At 44.1% G+C, this 22,877-nt stretch overlaps 1 protein-coding gene across 1 annotated transcript in view; it reads right to left on the bottom strand.

The window, feature by feature from the left end:
• Nucleotides 1-2,588: 2,588 nt before the first annotated feature.
• The window catches only part of LOC135054728 (NACHT, LRR and PYD domains-containing protein 3-like), a 470,020-nt gene continuing 449,731 nt past the window's right edge, over nucleotides 2,589-22,877 (bottom strand). The window contains exon 15 of the mRNA XM_063958025.1: nucleotides 2,589-3,436. Coding sequence (XP_063814095.1) covers nucleotides 3,330-3,436 — 107 coding nt within the window. The 3' untranslated portion in view covers nucleotides 2,589-3,329. The remainder of the gene's footprint in view (nucleotides 3,437-22,877) is intronic.

The raw sequence follows: 22,877 nt of genomic DNA, 5'->3' as shown, positions 1-22,877 counted from the left end.
TTCTGAAAGCATTCTGCATATGGGGGTCATTCCGAGTTGTTCGCTCGGTATTTTTCTTCGCATCGCAGCGATTTTCCGCTAACTGCGCATGCGCAATGTCCGCACTGCGACTGCGCCAAGTAAATTTGCTATGCAGTTAGTTATTTTACTCACGGTTTTTTCATCGTTCTGGTGATCGTAATGTGATTGACAGGAAGTGGGTGTTTCTGGGTGGAAACTGGCCGTTTTATGGGTGTGTGCGAAGAAACGCTACCGTTTCCGGAAAAAACGCGGGAGTGGCTGGAGAAATGGGGGAATGTCTGGGCGAACGCTAGGTGTGTTTGTGACGTCAAACCAGGAACGACAAGCACTGAACTGATCGCAGATGCCAAGTGTGGAGCTACTCAGAAACTGCTAAGAGAGGTTTAATCGCAATATTGCGAATCCGTTGGTCGCAATTTTGATAAGCTAAGATTCACTCCCAGTAGGCGGCGGCTTAGCGTGTGCAAAGCTGCTAAAAGCAGCTTGCAAGCGAACAACTCGGAATGAGGGCCATGGTCCACACACCAGTGACAGTTTTAGCTTTGTGGGAGTCTATTGTCAGGGGAATAAGGATCAAGTCTGAAGATTGATCTGACCACTTACAAAGGAATGTACTTTTATTTATACCTAATGAGCGCCTTTGTGAATGTTCCTACATCTTTTTTCCTACAGTTACTAGAAGTGTTGCCAGCTCTTATGCGCAATTCTAGGTAACGTTTTATTTGTCTGCAAAATGACTGAAACCCGGTCTGCCATATCTGCTTGTCAGTAACTTGCTCTAGGAAGATTATTACTTCTGCTTGTCAGTAACTTGCTCTAGGAAGATTATTACTTCTGCTTGTCAGTAACTTGCTCTAGGAAGATTATTACTTCTGCTTGTCAGTAACTTGCTCTAGGAAGATTATTACTTCTGCTTGTCAGTAACATGCTCTAGGAAGATTATTACTTCTGCTTGTCAGTAACATGCTCTAGGAAGATTATTACTTCTGCTTGTCAGTAACATGCTCTAGGAAGATTATTACTTCTGCTTGTCAGTAACTTGCTCTAGGAAGATTATTACTTCTGCTTGTCAGTAACATGCTCTAGGAAGATTATTACTTCTGCTTGTCAGTAACTTGCTCTAGGAAGATTATTACTTCTGCTTGTCAGTAACTTGCTCTAGGAAGATTATTACTTCTGCTTGTCAGTAACATGCTCTAGGAAGATTATTACTTCTGCTTGTCAGTAACATGCTCTAGGAAGATTATTACTTCTGCTTGTCAGTAACTTGCTCTAGGAAGATTATTACTTCTGCTTGTCAGTAACATGCTCTAGGAAGATTATTACTTCTGCTTGTCAGTAACTTGCTCTAGGAAGATTATTACTTCTGCTTGTCAGTAATTTGCTCTAGGAAGATTATTACTTCTGCTTGTCAGTAACTTGCTCTAGGAAGATTATTACTTCTGCTTGTCAGTAACATGCTCTAGGAAGATTATTACTTCTGCCTGTCAGTAACATGCTCTAGGAAGATTATTACTTCTGCTTGTCAGTAACTTGCTCTAGGAAGATTATTACTTCTGCTTGTCAGTAACTTGTTCTAGGAAGATTATTACTTCTGCTTGTCAGTAACTTGCTCTAGGAAGATTATTACTTCTGCTTGTCAGTAACTTGCTCTAGGAAGATTATTACTTCTGCTTGTCAGTAACATGCTCTAGGAAGATTATTACTTCTGCTTGTCAGTAACTTGCTCTAGGAAGATTATTACTTCTGCTTGTCAGTAACTTGCTCTAGGAAGATTATTACTTCTGCTTGTCAGTAACTTGCTCTAGGAAGATTATTACTTCTGCTTGTCAGTAACATGCTCTAGGAAGATTATTACTTCTGCTTGTCAGTAACTTGCTCTAGGAAGATTATTACTTCTGCTTGTCAGTAACATGCTCTAGGAAGATTATTACTTCTGCTTGTTAGTAACTTGCTCTAGGAAGATTATTACTTCTGCTTGTCAGTAACTTGCTCTAGGAAGATTATTACTTCTGCTTGTCAGTAACTTGCTCTAGGAAGATTATTACTTCTGCTTGTCAGTAACTTGCTCTAGGAAGATTATTACTTCTGCTTGTCAGTAACTTGCTCTAGGAAGATTATTACTTCTGCTTGACAGTAACATGCTCTAGGAAGATTATTACTTCTGCTTGTCAGTAACTTGCTCTAGGAAGATTATTACTTCTGCTTGTCAGTAACTTGCTCTAGGAAGATTATTACTTCTGCTTGTCAGTAACTTGCTCTAGGAAGATTATTACTTCTGCTTGTCAGTAACTTGTTCTAGGAAGATTATTACTTCTGCTTGTCAGTAACATGCTCTAGGAAGATTATTACTTCTGCTTGTCAGTAACTTGCTCTAGGAAGATTATTACTTCTGCTTGTCAGTAACTTGCTCTAGGAAGGTTATTACTTATTTAAAACACCTTTGGTTTGCTAGCTGTTGTAGAACTACAAGGTACAGCAGTAGTGCTGCCCAGCATTTAGAGGCAATGAGAAACAGTGAAAAACTCTAAAATCCATAAAATGTATTGATACAAGTAGCTGCATAGGAGGTATAATTGTAATATTGTATAATGGAAAATCTATAACTACGAGTAGTTCATACCAGTGGTGGCTCCAGCGGTGGGGTGCATCACATTCCAAAATTGAAATAGGGAGTCACACCAACTGCCAGTGAGTACCGGCCAGCGATGTTTGGCAGTGCTTGGGGTGGCAGTCGGTGTGGCTCCCCTATTTGAATTTTGGATTGTGTTGCAGAACCAGCTCTGGAGCCACCACTGGTTCGTGCATATAGAAAAAAGAATAATAGTAACTGTAAACTGTAGCTATACAAAAATAAAAAATATGCTGACTTCCACATAAATAAACTGACATACAATCCACATTTATTTCATGTTAAATGTCTCATTTCATCAATATCTAAAGCATACTTGTTTTCTTTACAACATCTTTAATAGAAAGGAAGAAGTAGTCTTTAATGGTGGAGAAGCCTTGTCTTGGGGGGATGCAGTTAAAATGCCGGCTGTCGGGATCCCGGCTTTCAGGACACCGACGCTGAAATCCCGACAGCCGGCAATGCCAACAACCGGATTCATCCTGCTGCCGGTATTCTGGCGGTCGGGATGCCGCTGTCGAGATAGTGACAGCCGGCGTCCTGTCCACCAGTAATACATATGTATTCCATCTTGGGACATTCTCCAGTTGCCTTGCTTGACAGCTCAATCAGAGAGCTTTCCATGCAGGTGAGTAGCAGTTTGTAGAGGACACCTCATCCAGCTTCTGTCTTTTTCTCATTGAGAGATGCAAGATTTCTGTATCCCATGTACTATATTGACGGTTTGCATTGATGCTCTCCTGCTTTCTCTCTTGAGTCTTTCTAAACATGAGGGCCGGTCACCTGGCAGAGAGATAAAAAGCAAATGACAGGAGGTGAAAGCCAAGACGAGAAAAGCAAATGGTTGTTCTAGGTTTGAAATAGAGTACAATTACCATAAAACATGAAAAGCAGGAGAATGTAACAACTGCATAATGGGATAATTCTGATCGCAGCAGGAACTTTGTTAGCAATTGGGCAAAACCATGTGCACTGCAGGAGAGGCTGATATAACATGTGCAGAGAGAGTTAGATTTGGGTGTGGTGTGTTCAATCTGCAATCTAAATTGTGTATAAAAATAAAACAGCCAGTATTTACCCTGCACAGAAACAAAATAACCCACCCAAATCTAACTCTCTCTGCACATGTTATATCTGCCTCCCCTGCAGTGCACATGGTTTTGGCCAGCTGCTAACAAAGGCCCTCATTCCGAGTTGATCGGTCGCAAGGCGAATGTAGCAGAGTTACACACGCTAAGCCTACGCCTACTGGGAGTGTATCTTAGCTTCTTAAAATTGCGACCGATGTATTCGCAATAATGCGATTACTAACTACTTAGCAGTTTCAGAGTAGCTCCAGACTTACTCTGCCTGTGCGATCAGTTCAGTGCTTGTCGTTCCTGGTTGACGTCACAAACACACCCAGCGTTCGCCCAGGCACTCCCACCGTTTCCCCGGCCACTCCTGCGTTTTTCCGGAAACGGTAGCGTTTTCAGCCACACGCCCCTGAAACGCCGTGTTTCCGCCCAGTAACACCCATTTCCTGTCAATCACATTACGATCGCCGGAGCGAAGAAAAAGCCGTGAGTAAAATTACTTTCTTCATAGTAAAGTTACTTGGCGCAGTCGCAGTGCGAACATTGCGCATGCGTACTAAGCGGATTTTCACTGCGATGCGATGAAAAATACCGAGCGAACAACTCGGAATGAGGGCCAAAGTTCCTGCTGTGATCAACTCAGAATTACCCCCAATGTGAGTACAGGGGGAGGAGCAAGCAAGTTGATATTGTGAGAACAGGGGTGTATGTTATGGGGGTTTTTCATTACCCCCACCCAAAAAAAAAAAAAAAAAAAGAGATCAAGAACAGCAAAGTTTTGTTTAGACATGTAAACTAGCAGGAACTGTCAGCTGATACATGTCTCACGTGATCCTTATGTGTGCAGTTGATGTCATTAAGTCATTGTCACAACTGAGGGCCTGAGCTGACGGGAGGCAGCCTCAGTTGTAGGGGCTGAGATGTAACGGAACCTGGGAGGTTGTATCAGACCCCTAGACATGTAAGTAACATGTAGAATAACTGCCCGAAGGCGTGACCACAACAACCAGGATAAAAGTCAATGATGTTTATTATGACATACTCCGTAACACAGCAGCAAATAAGAAAACACAAAACTCAGCAGGGAAATAATACAGTTCCTGGGTACTACAGGGTGGCAAGGGCCACAGGGCTCCGGTAGTATGAGATAGTTCTTATAATCTTCTAGTTGGAAAGTCCTTACCAGGCCCGACTGTAGCAATGGAGATAGCCCAGGATCGTACCAGCTGGTGTTCCAGGAAGAGCTGGGCTGCTGTGGATAAAACGGCTGCTGTGGATACTGGCTGGAACCAGACTGATGTTGGCACGGAGTGGATACTTGCTGGAACCAGTTTAATAATAAATGTAGCTTGAGAGCGATGAAATATGAAATGATATATGGAGCTTGAGAGCGGTGAAATAATAATACCGGTGATAAATGGTAATCTGTAGAAAAGGGTACCGGCACTTTAAGAAGAGCTGATCTCTGCTGGAAGCTGATTGCTGTAAGCAGGTGGATCTATAGCTGGAAGCAGATGAATCCAAATGGATAGGAGAGTCAGGCTACACCGCAGGTGGAAATGCTGGTGCGGGTCTCTTTAGTGGAAGTGTGGAGATAGGAGCTGGAACCTGGAAAACAACCACAGGAGAGAGACAAACTGGAACTAGGTTTGACAACCAAAGCACTGACGCCTTCCTTGCTCAGGCACAGATTACTTATACCTGCAGCAAGGAAGGGATTGGCTAGGCAATTATGCAGATTAACATTGCAAACAGCAGATTGGTGGAAATGAACAGATGACAGAATCCAAGATGGCTGCGCCCATGCAGACACTTGGAGGGAAGTTTGGTTTGTAATCCATGTGGGAATTAAAACAGTAATGGCGGCGCCGGCCACAGGAGACAGGAGACGCCAGACTGATAAGTACACATTTAACCACGCGGGCACAGCTGACGTAATCACCACTCTGACATTCTGCATGTAGAAACTCAGGAACAGCGGCGGAGGCCGCGGGAGACGCCATTCCGGATGTAACAGGTGTTGCGGTGACCGCGTCTCAGAGTGACAGGAGAGGAGGCAGGAATGTGGACATCAGTATAACAGATGGGATCCGGTCCTGGAACGCTGAGCCAGCCTTAGGAGGCATCTGAAGGGTAAGTAATGGCGTCCAGATACCCGGATCGTGACAGCACCCCCCCCCCCCTTTAGGAGTGGCCCCAGGACACTTCTTTGGCTTTTGAGGAAACTTGGAATGGAATCTCCGGACCAAGGCAGGAGCATGGACATCAGAAGCATTGGTCCATGAGCGTTCCTCAGGGCCGCAACCCTTCCAGTCAATAAGATACTGTAGTTGACCGTAACGGTGACGTGAGTCCAGGATCTTGGCCACTTCATACTCAACGCCTCGTTGAGTTTGGACTTTCGGAGTTGGAGGAAGTGAGGAATGAAACCGATTCAGGATCAGCGGTTTCAACAGGGAAACATGGAATGTCCTGGGTATTTTTAAGAAGGGAGGTAACTGAAGTCTGTAAGCAACAGGATTGATGACTTGCTCAATTTTGAAAGGACCAATGTAGCGAGGTGCAAACTTCATACTGGGAACTCTTGACCTCAAATTCTTCGTGGATAACCATACCCGATCACCCACCTTGAGAGCAGGAACCGCTCTACGCTTCTTGTCCGCAAACTTCTTATACCTGAACGATGCCTTGAGCAGAGCTGCTCGTACACTCTTCCAGTTGTTTGCAAACTGATGCAAGGTGATATCCACTGCTGGAACAGAAGTTGCTGGGAGCGGTTGGAATTCAGGGACTTTAGGGTGGAATCCAAAGTTGGTGAAGAATGGTGTTGAAGAAGATGAGGAATGATACTGATTGTTATGACAGAACTCGGCCCAGGGAAGTAATTGAACCCAGTCATCTTGAGAGGAAGACACATAGATGCGGAGGAAGGCCTCCAAGTCCTGATTCACCCTCTCAGTTTGACCATTGGTCTGAGGATGGTAAGCCGTGGAAAACTTTAGTTTGACTTGGAGGACTTGACATAAACTTCGCCAGAATTTGGCTGTGAATTGAACTCCTCGATCTGAGATAATTTCTTCAGGCAGACCGTGGAGTCGGAAGATCTCTTGTATGAACACTTGAGCCAACTTGGAAGCTGACGGAAGACCGGTGAGAGGAATGAAGTGTGCCATCTTGGTGAACCGTTCAACTACCACCCAGATGGTATTGAACTTGTTGCACATGGGTAAGTCTGAAATGAAATCCATCGACAGATGGGTCCATGGTCGACGGGGAACGGATAGTGGAACCAGTTGCCGCGCAGGCGACTGGCGGGATACTTTATGTTGGGCACATTTTGGGCAAGATGCAATAAACTCCATGACGTCCTTTCTCAGAGTTGGCCACCAATAGGACCTAGAGATAAACTCCAGGGTTTTTTGGATTCCTGTATGTCTGGCAAAACGGGAAGCATGGGCCCAATGCATGAGCTTCTTCCTCAGTACCGGCTTCACAAAACTTTTCCCTAGTGGGGGCGTAGAGTCCATCCCTACCGTGGAGAACGCCAACGGATTGATAATAGGATGCTTGTCTGAAGACTCTGACTCATTTTCTTGCTCCCATGAGCGGGAAAGGGCATCGGCCTTGCGATTCTGAGAGCCCGGACAGAACTGGAGTTTAAAGTCGAACCTGGAAAAGAAAAGTGCCCATCTGGCCTGACGAGGGTTGAGACATTGTGCGCCTTTCAGATATAAAAGGTTCTTGTGGTCTGTAAGTATGGTGATTGAATGAGAAGCTCCCTCCAACAGATATCTCCACTCCTCTAGAGCGAGCTTGATGGCTAGCAACTCCTGGTCGCCAATGGCATAGTTGCGCTCCGCTGGGGAGAACTTCCGGGAGAAGAAACTGCAAGGATGTAAATGGCCATCTTTAGCCCTCTGAGATAACACCGCTCCTACTCCAACGGAGGAGGCATCCACCTCTAAGATGAAAGGAGAGTCGATGTCGGGCTGTTTCAGAACTGGTGCAGAGATGAACCGTTGTTTTAAGAGACGAAAAGCTTGCGTAGCTTCTTCAGACCACTTGGATGGGTTAGCACCCTTCTTAGTTAAAGCAGTAATAGGCGCCACAATGGTGGAAAAGTCTCGTATAAACTTTCTGTAATAATTGGCGAACCCTAAGAACCTCTGGACCCCTTTGAGGGTTAAGGGTATCGGCCAATTCTGGATTGCTTGTAGTTTCTCAGGATCCATCTCTAGTCCGGAACCGGACACAATGTAACCTAGAAACGGAATGGACTTGACTTCAAAGACGCATTTCTCTAATTTGCAATAGAGATGATTGACACGGAGACGGGACAGAACCTCTTTTACCCAAAAACGATGTTCCTCTAAATTGTTGGCAAAAATGAGGATATCATCTAGATAGACCACGACATGACGGTATAAAATGTCTCTGAAGATCTCATTGACAAAATGCTGGAAGACAGCTGGAGCATTGCTCAATCCGAAGGGCATGACGAGGTACTCATAATGTCCGTCACGGGTGTTAAAGCCGGTCTTCCACTCGTCACCCTCACGGATCCGGATGAGATTGTATGCACCTCTCAAGTCCAGCTTTGTGAAGATGGTAACTCCGCTAACTCTATCAAAGAGCTCAGTAATCAGGGGTAGTGGATAGCGGTTCTTGATGGTAATGTCGTTCAGACCTCTGTAATCGATGCACGGACGCAGACCACCATCTTTTTTCTTTACGAAAAAGAAGCCTGCGCCGGCTGGAGAAGAGGAAGGTCGAATGAACCCTTTTGCTAGGTTCTCTTTAATGTATTCCTCCATAGAATGCGTCTCAGGCAGAGACAACGGGTAAGTTCGGCCTCGAGGTGGAACCTTCCCTGGAACGAGATCAATCGGGCAGTCCCATTCTCTATGAGGAGGAAGGATATCAGCAGAAGCCTTACTGAACACATCCGTGAAATCTTGATATGGAGGAGGTGGAACATCAGACGACCTGGGGGAGGAAGACCAGACAGGCAATACTTTAAACAAACATGTCTCAGCACAGGAGGGACCCCATGCCAGAATCTGCGTAGTCGTCCAATCAATAGATGGATTGTGAAGACGGAGCCATGGAAGGCCCAGGACCACAGGATGTGTGGCTCTTGGAATCACTAAAAAAGAAATTAATTCGGAATGAAGAACTCCCACTCTCAGACGAACTGGTAGAGTCCTTAGAGAAATAACTGCATCAAAAATCTTGCTGCCATCCACGGCAGTTAAGGATATGGACGAAGGAAGTCTCTCGGTGGGTAGGGACCACCGTTTAACATAGGCTTCGGTAATAAAGTTCCCAGCTGCTCCGGAATCAAGGAGGGCAATGACGTTCCGATAACGTTGAGCAACTTGAAGCGAGACTGGGAGATTACAATCGTGAGGAGATGGAGAGGAGATCATTACTCCTAGCCGGCCCTCTCCTTGGCGAGCTAGGATTTGGAATTTTCCCGGACGGTTGGGACAGGCATTGATGGTGTGAGACGGAGCTGCACAATAAAGACAAAGAGACTCAGAGAGACGTCTTCGGCGCTCAGCAGGAGTTAGACGAGAACGGCCAAGTTGCATGGGCTCATCTTTAGATGGTGACAGTTGGCGAGGAGGAGGAGCAGAAGATTTTGGAGCAGATGATCTTCCACGCTCAGTTGCTCTTTCTCTGAAACGTAAATCAACTTTCGTGCAGAGTGAGATTAGCTCATCTAACTTGGAAGGTAAGTCTCTGGTAGCTAACTCATCTTTAATACGCTCAGATAAGCCATGCCAGAATGCAGCATACAGGGCCTCGTCGTTCCATGCCAGTTCGAATGCCAGGATCTGGAACTGTATAAGATATTGTCCTACAGTACGTGATCCCTGGCGTAAACGGAGAATCTCAGATGAGGCTGAAGTTACCCGGCCGGGCTCGTCGAAGATACGCCTGAATGTTGACACAAATGCAGTGTAGGAGGATAGCAGGGTGTCGGACCTCTCCCATAACGGTGATGCCCAATCAAGGGCTGAGCCACTGAGAAGAGAGATAATGTAGGCAATTTTTATACGGTCACTGGGAAAATTGCCAGGTTGTAGCTCAAACTGAATCTCACACTGGTTGAGAAATCCCCTGCAGAATCTTGGAGATCCGTCAAATTTTGCTGGCGTTGGAAGATGAAGACGTGGAGCAGAAATGGGTAAGGTGGGTGGGGTCATAGCTGGAGTCACTGTGGTTGACGCACCGGACGCGTCTGATCCACGGAGGGTTGTCTGAATCCCATCCAGCCGAGTAGAGAGATCCTGGAGACAGCGGATGATGTGGCCCTGTGCAGCCTCCTGATGTTCAAGTCGGGCTGCCAGTTCTTGCATCGGCCTGGCCGCTTGATCCTGGTCTCCGGCTGGATTCATATGGTCAGTGCTTACTGTCACAACTGAGGGCCTGAGCTGACGGGAGGCAGCCTCAGTTGTAGGGGCTGAGATGTAACGGAACCTGGGAGGTTGTATCAGACCCCTAGACATGTAAGTAACATGTAGAATAACTGCCCGAAGGCGTGACCACGACAACCAGGATAAAAGTCAATGATGTTTATTATGACATACTCCGTAACACAGCAGCAAATAAGAAAACATAAAACTCAGCAGGGAAATAATACAGTTCCTGGGTACTACAGGGTGGCAAGGGCCACAGGGCTCTGGTAGTATGAGATAGTTCTTATAATCTTCTAGTTGGAAAGTCCTTACCAGGCCCGACTGTAGCAATGGAGATAGCCCAGGATCGTACCAGCTGGTGTTCCAGGAAGAGCTGGGCTGCTGTGGATAAAACGGCTGCTGTGGATACTGGCTGGAACCAGACTGATGTTGGCACGGAGTGGATACTGGCTGGAACCAGTTAAATAATAAATGTAGCTTGAGAGCGATGAAATATGAAATGATATATGGAGCTTGAGAGCGGTGAAATAATAATACCGGTGATAAATGGTAATCTGTAGAAAAGGGTACCGGCACTTTAAGAAGAGCTGATCTCTCCTGGAAGCTGATTGCTGTAAGCAGGTGGATCTATAGCTGGAAGCAGATGAATCCAAATGGATAGGAGAGTCAGGCTACACCGCAGGTGGAAATGCTGGTGCGGGTCTCTTTAGTGGAAGTGTGGAGATAGGAGCTGGAACCTGGAAAACAACCACAGGAGAGAGACAAACTGGAACTAGGTTTGACAACCAAAGCACTGACGCCTTCCTTGCTCAGGCACAGATTACTTATACCTGCAGCAAGGAAGGGATTGGCTAGGCAATTATGCAGATTAACATTGCAAACAGCAGATTGGTGGAAATGAACAGATGACAGAATCCAAGATGGCTGCGCCCATGCAGACACTTGGAGGGAAGTTTGGTTTGTAATCCATGTGGGAATTAAAACAGTAATGGCGGCGCCGGCCACAGGAGACAGGAGACGCCAGACTGATAAGTACACATTTCACCACGCGGGCACAGCGGAGGCCGCGGCTGACGTAATCACCACTCTGACATTCTGCATGTAGAAACTCAGGAACAGCGGCGGAGGCCGCGGGAGACGCCATTCCGGATGTAACAGGCGTTGCGGTGACCGCGTCTCAGAGTGACAGGAGAGGAGGCAGGAATGTGGACATCAGTATAACAGATGGGATCCGGTCCTGGAACGCTGAGCCAGCCTTAGGAGGCATCTGAAGGGTAAGTAATGGCGTCCAGATACCCGGATCGTGACAGTCATACTGCCAGAGTAGCGATGGCCATCAAAGGGTTTACCATGGAAATTCTATATGCTTGACCATATATAATCTATATTTGATATCACCAGAAACCACATGAAATTGATATCCCTTCCGTGTCCCCCGTTCCCTGCAGGTTCCAATGCCCTTAGGAATCATATTACCTTATCTGTGAATGCTTTATTAGTGATTAATCATGCAATGCAAAGCTCTAGTGTTATGGATGGCCAGCTATAATTACATGGCATTTGTATAAGGTTGTATAAGTTAGAATAAGATATTTTAACTTGAAATGAGGAGTGTGAAGCTTATAGAATAATAGATATTAGAAATGAAATGTGTGCAGCATTGAAAGGAGTAAATGTTTTATATTCTAAGATGACACTCAGGAAAATGCTGAACACACAGGTCTTGCGATATGATGCTGGAGTCCGCATCACTTGTTGATAGTGTAACACCCCAAGATTGGCGGGTATGTCTAAGAGGTTGAGAAAGGTATCACAGGTGTTGGGTGGCTTTGTGATGGACCTTTCCCCTAAAATGTTTCTTCCTGTACCTTGTACTGTAATAACTTGCTCAGAGAGGTAGAAAGGATTGATACAAATCAGGAGTGAGTCAGCAATTCCAACTGGAAACATTTTCATTGAGCTGCAATGAACTATGGATTTTGGAAACAGACAAAAAAAATGGAAAATTCCACTACACCGGCGCTGTGTATAGCTGCCCTAGATAATTTACCACCCCAAGATGTCACCAAACATCTAAGAAATACACAGTATACAAATGCAGATAATGGATATGCAACCCTGGGCGCTTTAAATTTATGTAAAGTTTTTGTGTGTAAAATACGTTCCTTTCCACTGGATGCTTTCTTATTTCCCTCTTGATCCACTCTGTACTTGGTTTCCACTCAAAGTGATGAGGTATATGAAGAGAGTTTTCAAAACAGAAAGAAAAGAAATAATATAGTGTAATACAGTTACATATACAATGTTTTTATGTAAACGTGACTATTACACGAAGAGTACTTCGTATTCAACTTTAACAAAGTTTATGCAGCATACAAAAAAAGGCTATTAGCCTTGATTAATATATAGGCAAGATGGAGCATACCACACTCACTATAAACAAGTGAACGATCAAGCTTATAAAGTTATCTTTAGCCGGAGAAAGTAGGCGTACCCCACTCACGTCACTGGAAGTTATGATGCACATCAAGGTATCTTTTACGTGTTCCCCATGAAACTCTTCAGATTACTCAGACCTTACCATTGGATTTATTCTCTGCTTCTGGCTCCTTGTTCCTCCTCTTCTCTTTACAGGCTCCTCTTTTCACTCACAGTATCACATTCCGTGTCAGATGGCGCACGCAGTTAGCCAATGTTTTAAGTCTACGATTGTCAGCAATCAGAGCTGCAGCACCGAATCAGACAGAGGGGGCTGGATATAATGCAGTGCAAGACGGACGGAGCTCTGAGGCCAACCAGGAGGTTAGTTTTGGCTTGTAAATGTTTGCCACTTTAAAAAAAATGTACAAGTTTGTCCGGAATCCCATGTAATAGTCACATTTACATAAAAACATTGTGTATGAAACTGTATTTCACTATATTTTTTCTTTTCTTTCTGTTTTGAAAACTCTCTTCATATAACTCATGACTTTGAGTGCAAACCAAGTACAGAGTGGATCAAGAGGGAAATACGAAAGCATCCAGTGGAAAGGAACATATTTTACACATAAGAACTGTATATTAATTTAAAGCGCCCAGGATTGTATATCCCCTATCTGCATTTGTATATTGTGAACTCTGGATTTAGTATGATAATTAGTTGATTTGGCATACACATATTGAAGAATTAGAAGAAGAATTTGGGTATGTAAGAAAGATAAAAGAAAGCAATTGGTTTCAGCTCTCATCACAATGGGCTATTCAAAAATACAAAAGACAATCAATTGGATCATGAATATTACAAATTATCAGTATAATCACAGTATACAATGTAGTCATAAGAAGAGTGATGAAAAACACAATTCCCAATACAATTACTAAATTCCTAGCTGTCCCTAGCCAAGGCACAATAATCTTCATTGGCAAATAATGTTGGAGCTCTTGTAGGAATCTGTAGTGTCTCAGTATAATAATTAAAGATTGAACACACAAAGATATGAAGAATCCTGGGTGATATAAATATCAATACGTACAGTGTAATACAAATAGGATGTACTTAGTGAAGGAATCATAGTGTCTCTTAACAAGTATCCTTTAGGAGAACAGTAGGGCCTTTTAGTGGGATAAACTCAGTCTCTTTAAATTACAGGAGTTTGCTGACACATATGCAAATAACTTTTAGTAACTCACTGGCACTTGCTCAAATTACTCAGTTCTGTTCAGATTAAATAACTCTCTTACTTTGGCTTAAATAACTCAGTCTCTGGTGCCACACAGTAGTGGAGACTGGGGTTGCTTTACTGACACTTCTCAGGGACTAACTTGGAGATATGATGCTGCTCTTTCCGCACCATTTTCACTGCACAGCGTGTGACAACTCGGCTACTAACAGTCTGTACTGTCTGTGGCTTGGATCACAATCAGTCTCAATGTACTCACTCAGAGGTGTTCATTTGCTGGACCAGTATCACGGCTCCTCACTGTTACAAGATGGCAGTGGCATCCCAGCCTCTCACTAGGCCCAAAGGTGTCTGGTCTTTAGCTGTGACATCTCACACCAGCTCTCCCAGCTCTCAGCTCCCCAGTAGCACTCTGCTGCCTCTACACTGCAGCGCTGCTCTCACCGCCAACAGAATTCCACAGCCAGCCTCTGCTCACACTTCCCACTCTGCTCCTTCACTCAGCCTGTGTTCAGCACCTCTTGTCACACACAGCCAACTCTCCTTCTTCCCACAAGGCTCTCCCAATCAGTCAGTAGGATTAAGGTTATGTGATCAGCCAAGGGTCTCCGCTTAACTCTTGCTGTGCAGGTGCCTCCCTTTTGCTAATGTGGACCTGTAAGCAAATTCTTAAAGAGGTACACACACCACTTTATGGGGTACCACTTTCCATGTCTTCACGCACTTTAGGCAGAACTAGGGAGAGCTTCAACACAAACTTGGCATATTGAACTCAGCTTTTAGCTTACCCTATCTTACATCTAACAATGCAAACTTTATGTATCACAACATATCTTAAAACAACCCATATGGAACATTTTTGCCAAATAACTTTTTCTCTTTGGTAGATTCTCACATCTTGCATTCTCTCATTGATATCTAAGAGGCAATATTCCTTTGGTACTCCATTCTGATCTTCGGACAGGGGGTCATTTTGGTTCTTTTTTGCCACCATTGATTCTGCACTTGATGTTAACTCTTGTCCTAGTTCTGGTAGTTGAGGTAGGTGGGCTGGTTCTATTGGTTCAGGGATTCCCACTGGGGATAGGGGCCAGCATATATTGCCCAACAGGTTCATAGGGTCTAGAAAATTGCTGATCAGGACACAGGAGGCTACATCGTGTTAGAGGATGTTACCTATTCCGTACTATTGTCACCCAACTCTGGATATAATTTCAACTGATTTTGGTGAACCCAATGCAACTGTGAAACATTCTGTTTTCAATTTGGAAGATGTTCACATCATCTCTAGGGGCACTGACCACAATGTAGGGAGTGGGTTCCCATTGATAGTCTAACTTGCTGATACTGTGATTCTTCGTTTTTAATTCTCTCGCCCCTCCCCCCCCTCCAGGATGGGCTTGTCACATGCAGTTTTGTTATAATATTCTTCTTGTCTATTTCTTGTGAGTTCCATTTGTTGGTTTACTTGACGCTGAATCTCCCAAAGTCTCCTCTTATGCTTAGCCACCCAATCAGCCCCCACAAAAGGCTCACAGTCCATTTCAGTTGGCAACCCTAAATGCACATTGGCAGGTAATTTGCCTTTCCTTCCGAATATCAAATAATAAGGGGTGTGTCCGGTTGACCTATGTGTGGTAGTGGTGTTATAGATGAACATGAGTTCACCAACAAGGTGAGCCATGCCAGTTGCTGCTGCATCTACAAGGTTCTCAGTAGATTGAACAGCACTTGATTGGTATTTTCACATAGCCCTTTGCCCTGTGGGTGGTATGCTGTGGTCTGCAACTTTTTACACCTGTATAACTCACATCATTTGTGGAAGAGCTTTGACGTAAAAGCTGGGCCTTGATCAATCAATAGCTTGTCTTGATAACCATATGGTCTCACAAATACCCTCCAGAAGATCTTGGCTGTCATGCATAGGAGACCACAAATAGGTTGAACTAGATGGACAATTGTCTTTTTTCAACCTCAGATACTATGTTACTATGTTACTATGTATTCTCATGGTCAAGTCTTTTACAGGTAAGGCCACAGTAAATTTGGTGTAGTGATCAACAACAGTAATGGCATAAATATCCCTCTCTACTCTTCTCCAGTTTAACATGATCAATGTTAACCAGTTCGAGAGGTTGTTAACTCACAATCGGATGTAAATGAGCTCTATGGGCCCTTGGAGATAACTGCTGCATAGTGCAAATCTTTACACTGCTTACACCAATCTTCAATACTTTTCCTCAGGTCAATCCAAAAGAAGCATTTCCTGATATTGACTCTGTTTTCTGATAGCTGAAGTTACCTGATTGGCCATGATATGCATGCAACAAGACATTGGCTTTCAAACTGGGAATCACAAATTGAATCACTACTTGATGAGTCCAGGGTTCTAAGCTTCTCCATACCAAGACATTCCTCTGCACCACCAGGCAATCTCGCTGCCACCATAGTTTCAGAAATTAATTTTCTGTATCATCTCGCTCTTGTTTAGTTGGTCCCACTTTGGTCTTGATTAGTTGCTTGACTCGACGACATGTATGATCCTCTTCCAGCCACTTTTGTCAATTTATATATCTGTTTCCCCCTTCCAGGGACTCTGGTCTCAATGTCTGAGCCATAAGGGCGTTTTGAGCAGCCTGGCTATTAGGCCTGTGGAAGGCTGGCCATTCCAGGGTTTCCCAAGTATTTTCTCCCTCAGGCTCCTCTTTTCTACGTAGATCAGACAGGGCATGCACATTCTGGTTAGTCTTCCCAGCCCAAAATTTAATGGTAAAGTGATAGTACGCTAGCAGTGATGCCCATCTTTGTTCTAAAGTGCCCAACTTAGCTGTTTTAAGGCTTCAAAGGGGACAACACCAAATATCCCCAAAACTTTTCTGTCACCACCCAGACCAGGGCTAAGAGCTGTAGCTTGAATGTGCTATAACTGATGTCATTTCATTCCGTCTTCTTCAGACTTCAGCTGGTATATGCGATTACCGTACCTTCTCAGTTCCATCTTGTACCTGTGCCAAAATAGCTCTCAGCCCCTGGTTACTGGCATCCATGTACAGTCAGAAGGGTTGGATTTAATCCAGATAGGCCAGCAGAGGGGCCTGGATCAGGGCTTCCTTCAATTTTGGCGAATGCCACTTCTGGCTATCGGACCAAACTAATAGAGCACTCTTAATGGTTCCACTCTTGTAGATTCCTCTCAGAGTTTCATGTAATGTAAAGTTTTTGATGAATCTCCTATAGTACCCAACAAACCCCCAAACCTGCGTACTTCATGAACAATTCTAGGTATAGGCCAGTCTCTCACTGGCTCTATCTTCTCAGGGTCAGGGATCACGCCTTCTGCACTGACTATATGTCCCAAATACTTGACTTCCGGCTTCAGCAAGTAACACTTGGCTGGGTTCAACTTTAGTCCAAATTTCTCTAACTGCTGGAAGACCTCTTATAGCTGGGCCACGTGTTTGCAATCACATCAACAAGTTAATGAAGGATGAACTAAAAATTTTGGTAACCCAACAGTATTCAATATTCCTCTGCAAGGTACCAGGGGCATTGCACAATCCAAATAGTATACACAGAAATTCAAACAGCCCCATCAGGGTGATGAATGCAGTCTTCTGCTGGTCTTGCAGGGACATCTCGATCTGCCAATTCCCACTCATCAGGTCCATGGTGGAGAAGTAGTTAAATTAAAAATCTGGAATAGATTATTGTAATTTGTGCCTCTATATTTATAACTCTGTATTTGCTGACTGCAGGTAGGGGGTCATTTTAAGATCCCAAATATTTACAGGCATTTATACCACCATAATGGGTTGTTTTTGCAACTTTACATGTTAGACGAACAGTTACATATGATAGATGGTGCATATATGATAGATGGTTTGACAGAGAAGAAATCAATTATTTTGATGGTTAAAGCTTATTTATTACTGTCAATATAGGATGTATTTTTCTGCAGAGTGATTGGTGATTGACATGAAAAAAATATAGAGGAGTGTGCCACTCTGGGATTGTTATTCATTTATTGAATTACATTAATAGGAGACTTGCAAAAATCCTATTTTTTTTTATTTGTACTTTAGACATGTTTTGTGTTTGTCTGTTTGTAAGTGAGTCCACAAATAAAAGTTATATTTTAATGGTTTTTAGACATTAATTAAGAGTGCCCTATCAAAAAGAGTTTTCTTTCTTCTTCTTTGGTTTTAACATCTATTCCAACATCTGCCGTACTGGTTGGTACATGGGTGGAGACAATGGATGGTGTCTTTCTTTAATGGGGGAAACATTTCCCAAAGGAATGAAATGTTGAACCTTGTACACTCTTCCAAAGTTGGCAGGGTCTTTACTGAAGACATTGGAATTCTCTTTTACTACAGCCAGGACCCCATACTTTTGCTCTTCCAGGGTTTCCTACTTGCCGATTTGTATGTCTTCCCATCAGGCAGCGGTAGGGGCCTTTTTTGAACAAGGTGCGGTCACTGTATTCTGTCTTATATTCAACTGCGGGATCATTACGTCCTGGAAATGGGACCAACTCAACTGGGCAATGCAGCTTCACAGCATGATTTTGTGGGTTCATGATTCTCATGGGAACACGAATATCTTTTATAGTCACCAACGCTTTTGCTACGACTACTTAGCCCCTGATAGGTTTTGCACATGGCTTGACCAAGACTTCACAACTCGCACCTTGAGGTCCACGTCTGGTCTTTTCCTAAACAATAGTCTCTATGTTCAGCTTTAGGACATTAGGCCTCTGATAAATGATTCTCACTTTTCCTGCCTCCCCGCTGGAATCTCTGAACTCTCTGGTGTCCGTGGAGCAGCCATATGGTGTGTTGCAGCACTTGTTGCTCAGGACAAGCAGCTTAGTACATCTCCCCCTGCAGTATAGTTACTAATTCTCCAGGGCAATGCTGTAATATGTTTATACCAATGATGTACCGCGATCTCGTACATAGATGACTAGACATCCTTGTTTCTCAAGACAGGCTCAGCCAATCTGGATGACGGCCTCCCAAAATCCTTCACATGCAATCTCTAGACTGTTACTGGCAATGAGATGAAGCCAGGATGGTGACAGGGGTAACATACTTTCTTTGTCCTGGGATTTCCAGAATACAGCCAGTGGTATGGTACAAATCTGTGAGCCTGTATCGAGCATAGCTTGAACTTGAATCCCATCAATGCAGACTGGTATGACGGGGTACTTGCCAACATAATGTGCCCCCCCCCCACTCTTATTTTTGACCATTAGTGATTTTCCTCTCCCAAGGATCAGTCATCCTCCCCGGGGTACTGGATTTTAAATCTCGGCTGGTATGACAAAAGTTTTTTCAATATGCCCACTCTGGTTGCATCGTCAAGAAATGAGCTTGCTCTGGGTGTCAAACTTGTTGGATGCCCTTCTTCCATTTTTTGGTGGAGGCTCCTATCACTCACAGATGGGATTCTCTCTCTCCAGCCTTCATGGAGGTGGCTCGTCTGGTGTGGGCCTATTTTTCAAGTCACAATTTTCTTGACAAATCTCGGTCAGACATGCTATCAATTCATCCATCCTGGTAGTTTGCTCACCCAGTGGATCACTTCTGGCCTTCTGTGAACTTTGCAGTATGATCTCATTAGAAATCTGTTTTTCCCTAAAACCAGGTACAGTATTTCCAAGAAAGGCATCGCTTGATCTTGCGTTGGTACTATCACTTGAATGGCAGCATCTTTGAAGCTCAGGAAACTTTCTTGGGGCTCCTGCCTATGTAGCAACTTCAGCTGGGTCTTTATGGTTTCTGTACTAGCTACTTTTATGAATTGCATTACTAGTTTCATCTTCATTTCTCACATCTTATGCATCTGCCGCTCTAATAGATTGCAAGGCCTCTTGTACTCCTAATGCATAGTCTCTTAAGGTCCATAGACCTTGCATGATATTTCAGTCAATATTGCTCAGTTTCCCCCTTCTGAGCGATATTGACTGAAATATTGCACAGTGTGTATTCTGCCACCGGCGGCCAATCCGTGGCCCCACGGGTTAACGACCCTTGGTGTCGGACATGCATTCAATTTGGACTATCCTCTAAGAGCTGCATGCATAGGCTGGCCGAGGCATGATGTCACGGGGGGGGGGGGGGATTCTTAGTTGATCGCAGCAGGAACTTTGTTAGCTGTTGGGAAAAACCATGTGCACTGCAGGGGGGGGGGGGGCAGATATAACATGTGCAGAGAGAGAGTTAGATTTGGGTGTGGTGTGTTCAATCTGCAATCTAAATTGCGTGTAAAAATAAAGCAGCCAGTATTTACCCTGCACAGAAACAAAATAACCCACCCAAATCTAACTCTCTCTGCACATGTTATATCCTCCCCTGCAGTGCACATGGTTTTGGCCAACTGCTAACAAAGTTCCTGCTGTGATCAACTCAGAATTACCCCCAATGTGAGTACAGGGGGAGGAGCAAGCAAGTTGATATTGTGAGAACAGAGGTGTATGTTATGGGGGGTTTTCATTACCCCCACCCCAAAAAAAAAAAAAGAGATCTAGAACAGCAAAGTTTTGTTTAGACATGTAAACTAGCAGGAACTGTCAGCTGATACATGGCTCACATGATCCTTATGTGTGCAGTTGATGTCATTAAGTCATACTGCCAGAGTAGCGATGGCCATCAAAGGGTTTACCATAGAAATTCTATATGCTTGACCATATATAATCTATATTTGATATCACCAGAAACCACATGAAATTGATATCCCTTCCGTGTCCCCCGTTCCCTGCAGGTTCCAATGCCCTTAGGAATCATATTATCTTATCTGTGAATGCTTTATTAGTGATTAATCATGCAATGCAAAGCTTTAGTGTTATGGATGGCCAGCTATAATTACATGGCATTTGTATAAGGTTGTATAAGTTAGAATAAGATATTTTAACTTGAAATGAGGAGTGTGAAGCTTATAGAATAATAGATATTAGAAATGAAATGTGTGCAGCATTGAAAGAAGTAAATGTTTTATATTCTAAGATGACACTCAGGAAAATGCTGAACACACAGGTCTTGCGATATGATGCTGGAGTCAGCATCACTTGTTGATAGTGTAACACCCCAAGATTGGCTGAAATATTGACTGAAATATTGCACAGTGTGTATTCTGCTACCGGCGGCCAATCCGTGGCCCCACGGGTTAACGACCCTTGGTGTCGGACATGCATTCAATTTGGACTATCCTCTAAGAGCTGCATGCATAGGCTGGCCGAGGCATGATGTCACGGGGGGGGGGGGGGGGGGGAATTCTTAGTTGATCGCAGCAGGAACTTTGTTAGCAGTTGGGCTAAACCATGTGCACTGCAGGGGGGGGCAGATATAACATGTGCAGAGAGAGTTAGATTTGGGTGTGGTGTGTTCAATCTGCAATCTAAATTGCAGTTTAAAAATAAAGCAGCCAGTATTTACCCTGCACAGAAACAAAATAACCCACCCAAATCTAACTCTCTCTGCACATGTTATATCTGCCTCCCCTGCAGTGTACATGGCTTTGCCCAACTGCTAACAAAGTTCCTGCTGCGATCAACTCAGAATTACCCCCATTTTGCGATATGCTAGCAATATCACACAGTGTGCATGCCCATGTTGGGCGGCCTAGCCCAAGAGGGGGACACACTAGGCAATGTCACTCACAGAGCACATCGCCTATTGTGTAAGGACCTTAAGAGTCTCTCCTGGCAATTGCTTTCTCAAATAAAACTTAGTCTTTAGCTCAGGAATGGTGTGAAGTCCAAATGTCTTTGCTAGATGCTGCAAACTGGATCTGCTATTTTCTTTTCTTCCAGGGGCCATGATGCTACTTCTAATTGAGCTGAACCTTTTAGTTGCCTCATTAGAATTTCTACTTGTTGGGCATCCCTCATTGCATGCAAATGGACATAGGTCACATCTTCTTTCTAAACTCTTTAAAGGTATTATGGGGTAGATGTATTAAGCCTGGAGAAGTGATAAAGCAGTGATAAATGCAAGGTGATAACACACCAGCCAATCAGCTCCAATATGTAAATTTACAGTTAGGAGTTAATTGGCTGGTGCGTTATCACCTTCCACTTATCACTGCTTTATCACTTCTCCAGGCTTAATACATCTGCCCCTATGGTCTTTATCTCGTCACTCTCCAGAATAGGTAGGTAGCCAAGGGGTGCCAAAATAACAAGGTAGCGTTAAGGGGTTCACACACAATCCAGATTTAGTTCCTGTTCAATGTCTCACTTCATCAATATCTAGTGTACAGTACGCCTGTACAACATCTGTTATAGAAAGGAGGAAGTAGTCTTTAATGATGGAGAAACCTTGTCTTGGGACATCCTTCAGTTTGCCGTGCTTGTGCTTGACAGTTCAATCAGAGAATTTTCCTTGCAGGTGAATAGCAGTTTGTAGAAGATACCTCATCCAGCCTCTCACATTTTCTCATTGAAAGGTGCAAGATTGCTTATGCAAAGTATTATCAGCACAGAACATGCTGAGTAGCCCAATGCAATGCCCCAACTGGAGCACCAGCTCCCATCCTATGTCTTGGTGGCCCTGATACACATATAGCATTGAATAAAAAAAAAGAGAAAGTGAGTTTTCTAGAAGGTGAAAGGACCTCAGATGTCACAACCATGTGACCCATGATGGCAGAGTGAGGAGCAAGGTCAGCTTAGGTTCAGAACATGGGACCCAACTTGTACCTGTGCCGGCTTACTCCACTCACCATGCTTTGGGCATGGCCACCCACTATGCTCACCATAGGTTACTTTTTCCAATAGATGTCCATGTGGACAGTAAAACTGCTAGCTCACCGACCTTGCTAATCCCCCTGCGATTGTGGGTCACGTGGTTATAACATCAGGGGTCCTTTAGCCCACTTGCATCTAGCATCTACCATACAATTGTTATGCACACCAGTGCCTGCAGGAATGTACTGGTGTCTGAACTGTTATGCACACCAGTGCCTGCAGGAATGTACTGGTGTCTGAACTGTTATGCACACCAGTGCCTGCAGGAATGTACTGGTATCTGAACGAATAGGGATACAAAACAAATTAACTCAC

Source organism: Pseudophryne corroboree, chromosome 3 (genome assembly GCF_028390025.1).
Source record: "Pseudophryne corroboree isolate aPseCor3 chromosome 3, aPseCor3.hap2, whole genome shotgun sequence".
Lineage (NCBI taxonomy): Eukaryota > Metazoa > Chordata > Amphibia > Anura > Myobatrachidae > Pseudophryne > Pseudophryne corroboree.
Note: the sequence above shows the minus strand (reverse complement) of the source record. Positions and strands in the feature narration are given on the sequence as shown.